Consider the following 16,186-nt stretch of genomic DNA (forward strand, 5'->3'; position numbering starts at 1 on the left):
AATACTTTAGCTTGCCACAGGTATCTGAAGTAAATGAAATAAAGTAAACTACTATCAAAAATCCAATCAATTGCCTAGAAAATATGGCCCAAAATTTGAGTTTCACACTTAAGGGCATATGAACTTTTTCCATTTGCCTGAGTTAGATGTGCCAAATGCACTTGATTCTCTAAACCAGATGTACATAAAAGGATCTGTATAATCAATAAAATACCCACTGGAAAATTTAGGTCCAGTATTTAAAATTGCACAGTGTCAGCTAGTGATTTTTTAAAAACTATTGTATAAAATTCCCTGTTGCAGATGATCTTTCCACTAATATTTATTCAATGAACTGAAATAAAATAGGTATGTTACATTTAGATGAGTTGGCTAATTGAATAGTTAATGCAATTTGCATCAACTATTCAATTAGTCAATAAAGGCTCCTCTGACTTTGAAGTTTAGCAACAGGCAGCTGTTGCCTCTGGGCTGTTGCTTCACTTCAAAGGTGAAAGCGCTGCAGGGAGCATGTAGCCAGTGGGGCACTCCAGCAGTCCCCCACTGGTCCTGTGCTCCCTGCGGCATTTCAAAGCGGCAGTGCCGCAGAGAGCCCGGGGCCGGTTGGGGACTCCCCTACTGGCCCCGGGCTGCACGTGGCATTTCAAAGTGGCAGCACCATGTGGAGCCCAGGGTCTGGCTCAGGGCTCCACATGGCGCTGCCACTTTGAAGTGCCCTCTCCACCTTCCACTCCCAGCAAGAGGTGGGGAAGCGACTAGTCAACTAGTGTGTCAACTATCTGCTTATAGGATAGTCGACTAGTCATTCACATTCCTAAACTAAAAACTGCAAACACTTTGATAAGTGATAGTAAAAGTTGCCTGTTTTTTCTGGTAGATACCTCTTGGGTCTGAGCCTGCACCAGAGTAGAACACTATCCAGAGTAGACCCACTGTTGTTTGTGGGACTGATGGTGTTATTTATGGTGTGCAAGATTAGATGCCATTGTTACTTCTTGCAACAATATTGCTACACAGCAAACTACAACTGACATTCCTAAGCCTTCTATCAGTATAGTCACAATACAATAAGGAGCCTTGAACAAATCAATCACTGCTGTAATTTCATTAGCTTCAGAGTTACAGTAAGGACAATTTTGGTCAAATGTATTTTACCCTTTTTCCAATGGTGGACGCATACTACAGTACAGTGGGCCTCAGTCTCTTCCAGGCAATGCCCCCATGTTACAGTAAAGTATATGGGGTTTCTCTACTCCTGAAGCCATTAAGACAAATGGTACTCATCCCCCCAAAAAATGTGTTCTCAATTCCCCCATGGGGTACAACCCACATGTTGAGGACCCCATGCTATAGTGCAATTCAAAAATGACAACACTTTAGAACTTAGTAAATGCCACACACCAAGAACAAATACCTTTCCTTACCTCTGGAATAAGCTGGAAAATCGCATTGGAAAAGAGGGTCCCAATGGCCAAGCCCACAAAATAGGTTAAAATCTTGGGGAAATATGGCTTCTTTAAGAGAGGAATAAAAACCAATCCAAGGAGTGATGCCAGGTTAATGAGAGTCACGGCAAGGAACCCAAACCCCCAAACTGTGAATGAGAGCACAGCAGAAATACCAAGTGTTTAAATATAATCTACGATGTATGTTTAACAGATGAATTAATACAAGTGCCAAAAATTGTTCACATCTTTTCTGAAATGCAATTGAAGTTAAAACTTACAAACATAAATATCATAAAAAGTACAGAGTAACACGAAAAGAGCTGACCTAAACCCACAAAAACAAGGGAAACAAACTGCTGGAACTGATTAGTTCCTGTCTGGAACCAGTCACATCAAGAACTGAAAACACACTGGGATCTGAAGTCTAGGATTTGGTGGGCCAATTGTGAACAAGGCGAATCAGTTTACTCTGAAGTGACTGGAGAATCTAAGCCTGCTATATTTAATCTGGGACTAGTGCTTTAAAAGCTACACCAGAGGCCAGGGTTATCATGACATATGAATAATACTATCTTGCTATTTGAATATCATTTGACAATGGAAAGCTGGGAAGCAGCCAGAACACTTGGGCTACGGCTATACTGCAGTCTTCTTGAGAAAGAACAGCTGTTCTTGTGCAAAAACTTGCTGGGTGTCTACACTGCACGTGTGTTCTTGCGCAAGTAAATTTACAGTGCAGCGTTGGAAAACAGGGCTTCTTCCGGAAGAGTTATTCCTCTCCCCATGAGGAATAAGCCCTCTTGCACAAGGGTTCTTCCACAAGAAGGCAGCGTAGACAGGCAACATGAATATCTTGCACAAGAAACCCCTATGGCTAAAATGGCCATAAGAGTTTTCTTGCGCAATACAGTGTCCACACTGCCAGGGAAGCTCTTGTGCAAAATCACATGGCAGTGTGGACATGCTCTTGCACAAGATTTTTTGCACAAGAACTCTTCTGCAAAACAGTTCTTACGCAAGAAGCCTGCAGTGTAGACGTAGCCTTGTTGTTCCCTTCCTCACAGATCTCTAGGGCTGGAAGGTTGCACCCCTTGACTCTTTCACAATTCCCTAATCCTTTTCCCTTTGAGGGAAAGATTTGCAAGGAATCCCCTATCGTGAAGACTTGCAGCGCTGCTCCCCTGGACATGCCAAAGTACCTCTGAGGAAGAGATACAGCAAGCTTCTCTGAAAAGGTTTCTGCCTGTCAAGTGCTACCTGGCAATAATATAAAAATATCTCAATGGTGTGCATGTGTGAACATTTGTATCTCCCGTCCTATCCACTACAACAGAGAATGGAGCAGGGCTAAGAGGCAGACAGAGGGGTGGACAATTTTTATTTTTAATTTTCTGTGGATATCTCTAGTTGATGCCATTCTCTGTGGCCAACCAATGTTGTAATAATGAAATTAATCGAGGAAAGGTGCAGATCCTCACTAGTATTCATCGGTTTTATTTGTTTAAATTAATGAGCTCTGCTAATTTACTATCTTGAGAATCTAGCCCTGAAAGTATTAAATATTTATTCTTTACAAAAATATTCATGTGCTAAGACAGTGGTTCTGAAAGTACGGTTTGTGGACCACTAAAAGTCCATGACAGTCTTTCAGGTGGGCCATGGGCTCAGTGTCCCTTCCCCCTCCTCCCTGCAGCAGGGAGCCTGTGTTGGCACTCCATCCTCACACTCCCACCCCCATGAGGTTGGAGTGCCAGCTCCAGCTTCCTGCTGTTGGGGCCAGATCTGGCTCTTGGCGGTGGGGGGTGAGGGGAGAGAAACAGGAAGGAAGCAGCTCCACACGCTACTGCTCCCCCTCTTCCCAGCTGAGAGAACAGCAGCAGTGCAGAAAAGAACTGCCTGGGGGCTTTCCCTGCTGCTTCCAATGGCAGGAATTGTGGCCAGTGTGAGCACTGAGGAGAGAGAGGCCTGTGAGCGGCAGGAGGCCCGGAGCCAGGTAAGTGTCATCCCCCCCAACCACTTCATGTCCAGACCCTACACCCTGGACCCCATCGCCGCACCCACCTAGACCCCCCCACCCTGCCTCCTACCCATAACCCCCATCCCCACCCTCAGCCCACTCCTGCACCCCCACCCCTTCCTGCACCCATTTTGTCATCATGAGTGGTTGGCTGGTGGTCCATGGAAAGGTTTACGTTGAGTGGGGTAAGGAGTGAGCCAAAAAGTTTGAGAACCACTGTGCTAAGACCTTGAATAGCTAGAGCAAGTTTTAGGGAGTAGCATATTTGCATAGAGAAAATGTAAATGATTCCTAAAATAGGTTTAATCAAATACTGAAATTTTGTGTGTGTGAGGCACTTTAGGCCCTATAAACTCACGCCGTAAAAATAAACCCATGGGAGGGAAATTTACATGGAAAACACCATGTAAAGATGTGAAAGGTTCAAGATGTGATGTAAAGGTTCAAGATGTGATGTTTCCAAAGCACTTTGGCCTTACAGAATTGGAGAAATCTATGAATTTGTTTGGAATTCATGCAGCAAGCCAGCCCTTCTCTTCTACAACAGCTCAGGACTCTTATTGCTGTGGGCCTCCCATGTAACAGGAGATAGTACCACATATACATAAGGGCACTGTTAGCACCTTACTAAAACCTAGTGGGAGTTTTTGGTTAGCCTGCTCCCAGTACCAAAAGAGGAAGGGTCCATGAGACTGACAGTCCCCAGAGACAATGGGAAGAGGCCAACACTCCTGGTCAGCCTGATTGACAGGTTGGCCATACCAATGAGAGAATTAGAAGGCCAGGTCCCGTCCACCGTGTGAGCTGGGATTTTCTGGGTCTGAGTCAAAGGAGGAGCGAGCTAAGAAGAGCAGCAAGGAAAGCAAGCTGTGCTGAGGAGCAGACCTGCAGTGACAGAGCAAGAGGCCCATACAGCCCACAGAGTGCAGACCCTGTGTTAAGAAGCAGACGTGCAGTGACCGGAGCCGAAGGAGTCAGAGAAGCAATGCAAGGAGCTGGAGGCTGGCAAAGCAGCAGCAGCTGGAGCTCGGTGTGGTGAGCAGCTGGGACCAGCAGAGGAGGCCACCAGCCCAGAGGCCCTGCAGGTCAGACTTGGAGAGGGATTGTAACTCCAACTGGGAGAGGGGTCCTGCCACCTAGTGCCTGAAGTCATGTGGTCACTGCCAGAACAAGTGTGTCCAACCTGCAACCCCCCCGGCAGCACAGCCAGGGCCTGAGAGAGAGCCCTGGGACCTATAAGGAACAGACTGTGAACTGTCCTTACACTCTGCAAACTGCTGTTTGTGATGGCCCCCTGCTACAGAGCGGGGCTATGTGTTCTTTTAACCTTGTGCATTTGTTCTTATGCTTTTCTTTTTAATCAGTTGGGCTAGGTCTACACGCACGGCTTCTTGCGTGAATAATATGCAAATGAGGCTAAGCATGGAATATCCCTGAGCCTCCTTTCCATACCTAATGAGCCACCATTTTTTTCAGAAGAGGCTCTTGCGCAAGAAGGAGCGTCTACACTGCCCCTTCTTGCGCAAGAAAAACCCTCTTGTGCAATGCTGTTCCTGAAAAGTCATAGGTGTAACAGCATTGCACAAGAGGGTTTTTCTTGCGCAAGAAGGGGTAGTGTAGACGCTCTTTCTTGCGCAAGAGCCTCTTCTGAAAAAAATGGTGGCTCATTAGGTATGGAAAGGAGGCTTGGTGATATTCCATGCTTAGCCTCATTTGCATATTACTCGTGCAAGAAGCCGCCAGTGTAGACATAGCCTTGCTGTTTAATAAATTGTACTTGCTTTGAACTGTCTGTAATGATCAGTGGGTCAAGAAAGCATCTAGTGTGAAGAGAACACCCCAGAGTGGGGACACCCTAGATGCTGCTCTAACTGACTACACGGTCGGGGATTAAGCCCCAGAAAACCTGGGCGCAGTCTTGTTGGGATTTTGAGGTCTCTGCTACTCGGGAGAGTGGAAGGGGGAGCCCTCAGGGTCAGAGAGGCCTTTGGGTAAAAGAAGTGGGAGCAGAGACTCAGATCCTTTCACTGGTCCATTTCACCGGGGTGGTATAGAAGCCAGGAAAGTTCCCCACAATAGCAGGACCATTCCCCTGCTTACATATAGCAGCTGCCTCCACAGTATGACTCTCTGGCCTAATGCCATCCTGAAACCCATGGAGGCCTGTAACATGCAGAGTTTCTGTGGCACAGCTCTCCCATCCAGAAAAAAGCAAGATATTTTTAGGTGCTCACAGGCACCTCTTCTCAATGCTCACATTCGCCACAATTCCTGCTCCCCCACATCAGCTATTTTGGGATTTTTTTCTAGCAGATATTCAGCTTCTCTGATGCCCACAGTGCTAGGTCACTGAAGTGCCAACAACACATATGAAAATGATAGGTGTAAAGCCAGACAAATACATTCTGTATTGATAAGAAAGTGGCACTAGCAGGAGGAAAAACAGATGGATCATTAATGAGAGACAGAAAGAGAGAACTTCAAGTAGTTCAGAAAGTAGTTTACTCCAGGCCAATTTTTGCATTTTTCAGGAGTCTAAAAGTAAGAAAATCTTTTAAAGACCGATAAGGGTAGAAGCAGGCTTGGAAAAGCTCAGTCCCATGCACCACAAGCGTCATTTCACACAATGATACGGAGAAGATATACCATCAATGGTGCCATTTTGGGAGAGCAGCGGGGGCAGCAGCCATGCATACCAGGATGCTGTTTGCCTTTCTTCCCATTCTACTGACTGGGTAACAACACAGATTTTGTGAATTACTTCTCTGCCCTTCCCCTCACCAGCTAGGAGCGCTAGTCAAGCACACAGGCCACGTAGTTTCCCCTCGCTCCCTGATAGTCAAGGGAATGGGAAGAAAAGCAAGCAGCATCCCAGTACACATGCCTGTTGTCCCCCCTGCTCTCCTGAAATGATGCCCTTGACCGTCATTTGTAAAATTCTATGCCATAAATGCTCCAGCTCTGGATTGTTGATTGTGTTATATGCCATATGAAATTGTCAAGACTCGTGTTTATTGTCCATGAGCAGAAAGTTTTGCCTGCACACAAACTTGCCTCTTACCTCATCTTAAACAAATTTTATGGCATTACCACAATCAATTTTCCATATAAGCCATAAAATCATCCACAAACAATAATCAGTCAACACTATGTTGTAACCAGAATCAGGACACCTGGGGCAGAGCAGCTGGGGTGCTGGACCAACCGGCAGCGCCCCAGCTGCTCTGCCACAGGCGTCTGGAGAAAAGCCTAGTCTGCTAGGGGGGAGGGGCATACTAGCTGCGCCTCCCCTCCCCCAGCAGACCAGGAAGACGCGGGCGGCGGACCGAGACGCACCGCGGTCTGCTGCCCGGGTCCTCTGCGGCTTTGCTCCCAGTCTCCCTATGTTTGCAAAGCCTCGGGGGAAGTTGGCAGGGGGGCAGCCCAGGCGTGCCTGGGCTGCTTCGCTGCCCGAGCCCCTCCACTGCTTTGCAAAGCCTCGGGGGAAGCCAGCAGCGGGGCAGCCCAGACGCGCCGCGGCTGTCCCGCTGCCGGCTTCCTCAGAGGCTTTGCTCCCAGTCTTCCTGGTCTGCTGGTCTCCAGCAGACCAGGGAGACTGGGAGCAAAGCCGTGGAGGACCCGGGCAGCGGACCGCGGTGCGTCTCGGTCCGCCGCCCGCGTCTTCCTGGTCTGCTGAGGGGCGCAGTTAGTACGCCCTCCCCCAGCAGACTAGGCTTTTCTCCGGACGCCTGTGGCAGAGCAGCTGGGGCGCTGCCGGTTGGTCCCACAGCGCCGCTCTGGGCGCTACTGGACCAACCCGGCAGCACCCCAGCTGCTCTGCCCCAGGCATCCTGATTCAGCCGCTGTTGGTCAGTTTCAGCGCTACTGAAGCGGTTTCAGCGCTACCGGAGCTGCGCTACTGGAGCAACCCAGCAGCACCCCAGCTGCTCTGCCCCAGGCGTCCCCAAGTCAGCTGCTGCTGAAACTGACCAGCGCTGACTACAGGAAGCCGGAGGCAGAGTTGCTCTGCCCCGGGCTTCCTGGAATCAGCTGCTGATCAGTTTCAGCAGCAGCTGACTTGGGGACGCCTGGGGTTCTTAAGTTGATTCTGTATGTAAGTCGGAACTGGCGGTCAGTTTCAGCAGCGGCTGAATCTGGACGCCAGTTCCGACTTACATACAGATTCAACTTAAGAACAAACCTACAGTCCCTATCTTGTACGTAACCCGGGGACTGCCTGTACTTTGTATTCTGTGTGGTAAATGAAATTAATATATTTGAAAATGTAGAAAAAACAAAAAAATATTTGTACTATATTTAAATTATTTCATTATTGTTTAACAATGCACTTAAAACTACTATTAATCATGATTAATGTTTTGAATTGAGTTAAGTGATTAACTCCAAAACAAATTAAGTTAACTGAGATTAATTGATAGCCCTAATACAGAGTCAAATCCCTCACTGTAATGAAGATGCACCAAGCTGAATTTAGTTTACTTTGCCTGAGTGGTGTCCGTGTCAGGATTTCATATGGAAAGGAATGTACATGATGTTATGAGAGGAAAGTGAAACCTTGTGCAAATATTTTAAAAGCCTACATCAATATTAACTAACGCTTTGATTTTTATCTGTAATAAAAAAATAAATAAATCAACATTTGGGTCCTTTCATTACCACAATCCACACAACATTTGTTTTTACCATTTACGGTCGTCATGAAACTATGCCTTTTAATGCTGTATATTGTCAGCTCCTCTCCATTATCCTGTACAGTACAAATGTTTTAAGACAGTTTAAAAAAAACAAATTAAACCTATTTTCAAGTCTTTAAAGAAACTGCATCAAGAACACAAAACCTTAATCAAGACGCATTAAAATTAAGACAAACTATTTTTAAACGGATAATTTTCAATTTAATATTATCCATTTTGACAGCATAGCAAGAATACATTCTAATATCTACATGCCCATGTAGAAAGACAGACAGCAGAAAATGCAAGTCAGAAAATAGGATAAGAAAATTAGGTTAATGCCAGATTGCTAGAATGACTGAAAGGTTCTCTAGTAAGAATGATCATACATTCATAATGGCACTCTGACGCTCTCAGAATAACTGAATTTATTGGTACACATAGTAGTGTTATAGCTGAGGTAATACTTTTGCAATTTTACAGGATATTGTTTTGGAATTTCAGTTTGCCTAAGGACTGTCAGGTGTTATTTAACTGCAGTAATGTGTCAAAATATGTATAATTTTGCACATAATTTAATAACCTTTATATTTGAATGTGCGGGACATGTTTGTATGACTGGTGGTAATTTCATATACTTCTGCATTTTAGATCCTTCTTTCTTTAGGATTTTGGCCATAGAAATGTGGGACCAGAATTTAAAAAAAAAAAATAGCTCTAATTTAGGCGTCTAGTAAGTAACCAGATTTTCAAGGCCCTGATTTAGCCAAGTACTTCAGGCTTAAAGCATTTTGCTGAACAGGGAGGGATTTATTCCCATGATGAAGTGTTTTCCTGACTGGGAGTCCAAAAAATTGGGACTGAATTTTTTTTTTTTTTTAAATTCTGGTCCCACATTTCTATGGCCAAAATCCTTAGATATCAGAATAAAGTGGGGTTTTTTTCATGCTTTTATTTGTTATGTTATGACTGCTCTGCTCAAACAGATAAATAAATAAAAGTATGAAAATGGAGTTTTCAATGGATAATTGTTTTTTGTAAGGAACCTTAATACAGGAGACCAGCTTATGTCTATCACTGATGTAATGAAAGCAGCATGAATTTAAGAAGTACTGCCAAACCGAAACATTCAGGAGAAGCTCAAAAAAGTGTGAGATTTAAAAAAACAGGAACAAGAATCTGGGTGTCTTTATTGGCTTTTCACTTGGGTCACATTTTCATGGTTTCCTCTGCAACCATGAAAGCTAGAAACGAGAGAGAGAACTTTGTATCATGTAATTTTGAGAGACACTAAGAACTGTTGCTTCAAGAAAAGTACCAAACATTTCAGTCATGATAAAATTGCAAGATTTAACAAACCTGCTGAAAATATTTTGTTTTCTTTGTATTTTACAGAGCCATACCCCTAAAAATACACTTTTTACTAGGACATGATCCAGCTTAAACTATCTTTAGGCTACTCAGTTCCTGGAATATTGCTAGTTCTGGTTTTCTAATATAGCATGCTCTCCTATATAAAGGAAGAGACCCCCAAACAAACAGCCCTACAGCACCAAACTTCAACATTCTCTGGGAGACAAAGGTAGAGAATTCACTCAATTGCTTCTCCCCCATGCTTTAACTTCCAATGCTCAGGTCTTTCAACACTCCAGTTATAGTATCAGTGAATGTTACTGTTCTGACTCTGTCTTATGGAATTGTGGGTGGCAGCCTGGATAAGATTAGGCCTTTTTCCAGTCATCTTATTTTAATTTTCTGTAGGCCTGACTCCTTCCATAGGTAATCAATTTGTTACTGAAGTCAGTGAAGGAGAGAACTTTATGCCATCTGTTGGCTGACATCTTGTCATTAGCATTATAAAGGGCAACAGGTAGAAATCCTGAGCTCCCTGCCTGGAAATGTGATCCAGCCTGTGAGCAAAAGCAGTGATTCTCAATCTTTTTTCATTTGCGCACCCTAAAAATGTTCTAATACTCCTGGAGACCCCTTTGGAAATCTTAGCTATACAGGCAGTCTCCGACTTACGTGGATCCGACTTATGTCGGATCCGCACTTACGAATGGGGCTTTTCTTGCCCCGGAGCTCACGGGCGGCGAGTCGCCGCCCGTGTCCTCCGGGGCGAAAAAAGCTTCTCCCGGTCTCACTGGTCTGCTGGACCCCCCCAGCAGACCAGGGACACCCGAGCAAAGCCGCGGCTTTGCTGGACCCCCCCCAGCAGACCAGGAGCAAAGCCGCCCAGGCGGCGGCAAACGGGCTTTGCTCCCGGGCAAACGAGCAAAGCCACCCAAGCGGCGGCTTTGTTCGGGTGTCCCTGGTCTCCTGGGGGGGGGAATGGGGCGCAGCTAGTGCGCCCCCCCCCCCCCCAGCAGACCAGGCTTTTGTTGCGGGACGCCTCGGGTAGAGCAGCTGGGGTGCTGCCGGGTTGGTCCTGTGGGAACCTACCGGGCAGCGCCCCAGCTGTTCTGTCCCAGGCTCCAGATTCAGCAGCTGTTGAAACTGATCAGGCTGATTCCAGGAAGCTGTGGGTAGAGCAACTCTGCCTCTGGCTTCCTGTAGTCAGCCCCTGGTCAGTTTCAGTGGCAGCAGCTGAATCTGGAGCCAGTTCCGACTTGCATACAAATTCAACGTAAGAACAAACCTATAGTCCCTATCTTGTACGTAACCCAGGGACTGCCTGTAGTCTGCAGACTCCCAAGGATCTGTGGACTTCAGGTTGAGAGCCACTAAACTAGGGAAAAGAACACCACCAATTGCAGGACCTAAACTCTTTTATACTTCACCACCTGACTTTGGTAAGTTAAAAAAGGACTCATCTCCCTCAAACAAGCAGATTCCTGGAATGCATTTAATGGACACTCATATCTGAAAAGGCAAATTTGTTATCTCTGGTTATCAGCTGTGCAGTGTGAGCAGATCTGCTCTGAAGAAGCAAGGGAGGAGACTGAGTAGGATGTTTTATGTTTGCCTGGCTGCTACACTTCTGCAGCTCTCTCCTGTTACTTCTCAAAGAGGCAAGAACATGATTTTGCCCACACTTAGTTATCTGTGCAGTACTATTTATTTAACAATCAATCTACAAAGAAAATAGATGTGTATTAGATGCTGCCTTTTAGCATTTTCTCTGTTTCTGTAGCAGCATTTCATAATTGCTGAGTTATGAACTTTGTAATGAATATTGGAATTAAAAATCATATTTTGGCCTCTAAAATATTCTCTATTTTAGGCTCCTGCAATACAGAGGAAGGTAGCGGGCCGCTGAACATTTTCTGTCCATCTCAGAGAGCAAGCTGCTTCTCTTATCTTGTTGCTAAGAGTTGGCAGAGTAAAAAATAAAAAGGATGGTCACAATAGTGTAGGTGGTTAATTATTGTTCAAGCTTTAAATGCACAGGCTATTTAACCCACTCAGAAAAGTAATATACTTCCTCTACTCTGTCTAGATACTTACATGGCTCTTATCAGGATAGCTGAGATCCTCCTCTTTGGCATATTGTTTTTATTATTATTTATGATGATGATGGTTATTATTAATAAACAATGCAATGTTAGCATTGTCTAATAGCCAGAAAAAGAAGCAACATATTCCAAATACAAAAACAGCCTGTCCTCAAACTCTAACAAGTAGAAATCCACTATATCTTTTATTACATATTTATATTTATTTCTGCCCTGGGTTATAGTAGAAGAAAAAAATTATTTGGTTATTATTTCAATAATGCCATTACTTTGTTGATTTAAATTGTTCTTTACTCCAGCTTTGTGTGTTTATTATTATTTATGGTAGCATCTAGAAGACTTGACCCATTGTGCTAATCATGGTACAAAAAACATTCGCAGCCTCACAGTGCTCACAGTCTAGGATTATAAAATGTAAAGGGCTTACCTTTTAAGTAATAGTTAAATTAATGATCCATATGAAAAACTAAACTTGTTTTGTTAATTGTATTATAACCAAGACAACCACAGTAAATGGAGCTCATGGATTTAATTAAGTCCTAAGCAGCATTAAATCAAAGTTCATTTTATTTATTTTCTTTTATAGCACTCTTACAAAGCACCTATAATTCGGAAAAAGAAAAGTAAGCAAAAATGTTCCCACAGATAGAAAGATTGAAATCTAGAAAATTCTTATGGAAAAGTCTTTAAATTCTCCCACAAGGAATTTGCAAGTTCTCTTCCAAATCTTCACTGAAGTTGCTACCATGTACAGTGGTTCTCATCCGGGTTTTTGGGGCCTGGTGGGGTGGCTGTGAGCAGGTTTCAGGGGGTCCACCAGCCAGGACCTGTGTTAAACTTGCAGCAGCCCAGAGCAGAAAGTCTAGTCCCTGCCATGCAGGGCTAAAGCCCGGTGTCTTCCCACCCAGGGCTGAAGCAGAAGCCTGAACAACTCAACTTCATGGGCCGTCCTATGGTATGGGGCCCTGGGCAGTTGGCCCATTTGCTACTGAGGCTGTTAAGAGGGAGTAAATTGACTAATCATGTAGTTGATACAATTTGTATCGACTACACAATTAGTCGATAAGGGAAGGTGCTCAGCCCCTGCTCACACTCGTCCAGGAGCTCCCCCTGCTGCAGCTCTGCAGTTTAAATGTACAGTAAAACTCCGATGGTCTGGCATCTGATGGCCCGGCACTCCAGATGGTCCAGCACCATCAGGAACCCGGAAGTGCTCCGGGCAGCCGGACCATTGGAGCTACTCTGCCCCCAGCTTCCCGGATTCAGCCACTGCTAAAACTGACCAGCGGCTGACTCCAGGAAGCCCGGGACAGAGCAGCTCTGCCTCGGGCTTCCTGGAATCAGCCCCTGATCAGTTTCAGCAGCAGCTGACTTGGGGACTCCTGGGGCAGAGCAGCTGGGGGGCTGCCAGGTTGGTCCAGTAGCTCCAAGGAGTGGTGCTGCCGGAGCAACCCGGCAGTGCCCCAGCTGCTCTGCCCCAGGAATCCCCAAGAGCAGCTAGGGTGCTGCCGGGTTGGTCTTGCCGCGCCAAGGGTTGGTGCTACCGGACGAACCCGGCAGCGCCCCAGCTGCTCTGCTGCAGACGTCCCCAATTCAGCCGCTGCTGAAACTGACCTGGGGCAGAGCCGGACTATTGGAAGGGAGGGGCTAGGAGGGGTCGGAGCCCCTCATAGCCCCCCCTTCTGATAGTCTGGCATATTTGATAATCTGGCACCCCCTGGGTTCTAAAGGTGCCAGATTATCGGAAGTTTACTGTAGTAGGGGCCGAGCACCCCCAGCACCCTCTCCTGTTACCTCCCTCCCCACACACTTGCTGCCTCTGATAGAGAAGCAGCAAGGGGGAGGGAGTGAGTAGTCAAGTGGATGATGCAACTAGTCGCTTACATCCCTACTTGCTACACTTTAATGCCAGCCCTGGCTTTTAGATGCAGAAAACCAGTTGTTGTGGGACAGGTGAGCCGTGGAGTTTATCACATGTTGGGACATGCAGTTTCCAACATTAAGACTGAAATCCATTCTCTCTCCTATAAATTAGGTCCAGACTTGGGATTCCTGGCAGGTTGTTAGCCTGGACCTCATCAAAGCAAAGTGTAGACACTTTGCTAAACTCTGGCCTCCAATTTTGGTCTTGGGGGCTTATAACCTCACTTAAGTACCAAAATAAGTAGCCTAATGTTAAGAGATCACAAAGCTAATGGGAAGTGTGGGTGATCAATACCACTGAAAAATAGAGAACTCATTTAGCTGCTTTCTTATGAATTTAGGCATGAATTTAGGCACTCAACTTTAAATAACTGAACTCTTTTGGGGGGTTTTGTTTGAACTCAGGAGCAATATGAGCCATAAAATATAAACAGTGAACTCCAAGGTAATAGTATACCTGCCTCTGCCTTGGGATCATAAATTATAGTGATTTGATTAGAAAAACCTCTCATTCTAAATTATTTTTATTAAATAACTACTTATGCCACTAAGATTACCATCTGATACTAGTGTTCCGCACAGCACAAAAGCCTGCAAGAACAAATTACTGCATAGCACTACACAGCATTTTACATTGACACTATGGTAACTCATAGAACTAGAAAAACTTAAACAATGAATGTTCCTTTAGCACCTTAGAGACCAACTGACTATCTGCAAGTTCATTGGCTTCTTACAAGAAGATGGAATTTTCTTTCTCCCGCTCATCTATATTAGCTCCAAATTGTCTTCAAATCCCCCAGACTGTTTATAGCAGTGAATACAGGAGCTACTACAAAAACTCAGGTCTGGCTTCGGTCTCTATTACTCCTTATTTCTAAGAGATGAAAAGTGTGTAAGGTGCATGACAAAACAAGATATAGGCTCTGACATGGACGACTTTACAGGGGCTACATCTACGCTACAAGTTTTGCCACAAGAGCCTATGCAAATGAAGGACAGATTCACATCTTCTTGTGCTTTATTTGCATACTCTCTTCCAATCCATTTTTGCACTAGGGGTTTTTGATGTTTTAGATGTTTCCTTTTTGCGCAAAAACCCCTTTTGCCTCAAAAAAGGAGGAGGTATACCGATCTTGCATAAAAAGGAGTTTTTGCACAAAAAGGAAACGTCCACACTGCTTGTTTTTGCGCAAAAACCCCTAGCACAAAAATGGATTAGAAGAGAGTATGCAAATGAAGCGCGAGAAAATACTAATCCATTCTTCATTTGCATAGGCTCTTGTGGCAAAACTCTTAGAGAAGACGTAGCCAGGGAGTACAACAATGAGGGTTATCAATAGACATACAAAGAGGAGGAAGGGAAAAGGAAAGAAAAGGATAACAATAAGATCACACCCTTACTCACTCAGTCATTTACACATCTAGGCCTCTATTTGCAGACAAGCAGGGCCTGATTTTCAAAGCTACTGAGCACCCAGAGCTCACTGAAATGAAGTTGCAGGTGCTCAGCTCTGTTTAAAGAGAGGCCTTTAAGTATTCTGGAAACATCACTTTGTGTAGCTCCATTGATTTAGCTACAGGATCAGGGGCCACTGTTGATTCCATTGTGATACCTGGTTTTGCACTTATTTCCTTCCCCTTAAAATAAAATAATAATAATAGTAAGTATTAGTATTTTACTATTAATTTCAGAGTCTGAAAAAAATGGGGGAATTAAGAACAGGCTTAAGGAGAAGTTCCGTGCTCAGTGAACAGCAAGGAAGAAGGCACAAAAGCAGGAATGGGAAAAACAGATACGGAAAATTTCTCTGGGCAGAATACCCACTGTCTCCCCCAAAATAGCTTTGCTTCCTTGACCCCATCTGCAAATGACCATTCAAATGTCATCTCCTGTGAATCTTAATGGGACTTGCCCATCTAAAATGCACATTTAATATTCACCCTGTAAAACCATTTCTCCCTGCAGTTACCAAAGACATCTTCTGTTTCAGATAGTAATAGTCAGTGAAATGGCTCTTATGCATCAGTGCATAAGCCACCCTCTAATGGAGATGATTGGGAAGAAAATTACCACTATGTACAGGTTATTTCATAACCTCCCACAAGTTGGTTTATCGTAGTTTCCTCTGAACGTATCCTAGATTAGGCAGAAACAAATGGACACAATTCATCACTACAAGTTCTACTCCTATTCTATTATGAAAGAAAGACGATTAACTACCTTGTGAAGGAGACGGAACAAATGTATTCTTTGGCTTTGACAAATTATCACAAGGGTGAAAAAGCAGCTGTTGCAAGACAGCTGGACACATTGCAGAGAAGTTGGAACTTGTTATCAGGCTGGTGTTCGGCAATCCATGAAATGAAAAGATGTCCTCCCCAGACATGCACTGAAAAAAAGTGAATAAAGATAATTTCATGTCAGTTTAATAAAGAGGTGAGAAATGAAAAGAATATTAGTGTTTTACAATGAAAATACAGGGTGGGATTTTTGAAGTAGCATCCTTTGCACATTCATCTTTTATGCATGAAAACACAACGATTGAAAATCCTTTGCTTTGCATGGGCAAAGCCACCTAACATACTTGGGAGCACAATTCACATAATCATAGAATCACAGAACTGGAAGGGACCTCGAGAGGTCATCGAGTCCAGCCCCCCGCCCTC

General features: G+C 44.6%; 1 protein-coding gene across 3 annotated transcripts in view; it reads right to left on the minus strand.

Moving 5' to 3' along the window:
- SLC39A8 (solute carrier family 39 member 8) overlaps positions 1–16,186 on the minus strand; it is a 49,625-nt gene that overhangs the window by 17,654 nt on the left and 15,785 nt on the right. For all 3 annotated transcript variants that reach the window (XR_012904055.1, XM_006126897.4, XM_025186574.2), the window contains exons 3-4: positions 15,741–15,909; positions 1,425–1,594 (exon numbers count right to left, since the gene is read on the minus strand). Coding sequence is in view for 2 of the 3 variants with exons in the window: in XM_006126897.4 (XP_006126959.1) it covers positions 1,425–1,594; positions 15,741–15,909 (339 nt within the window). In the remaining variant the exon portion in view is untranslated. The remainder of the gene's footprint in view (positions 1–1,424; positions 1,595–15,740; positions 15,910–16,186) is intronic.

Source organism: Pelodiscus sinensis, chromosome 5 (genome assembly GCF_049634645.1).
Source record: "Pelodiscus sinensis isolate JC-2024 chromosome 5, ASM4963464v1, whole genome shotgun sequence".
NCBI classification, from domain to species: Eukaryota; Metazoa; Chordata; order Testudines; family Trionychidae; genus Pelodiscus; species Pelodiscus sinensis.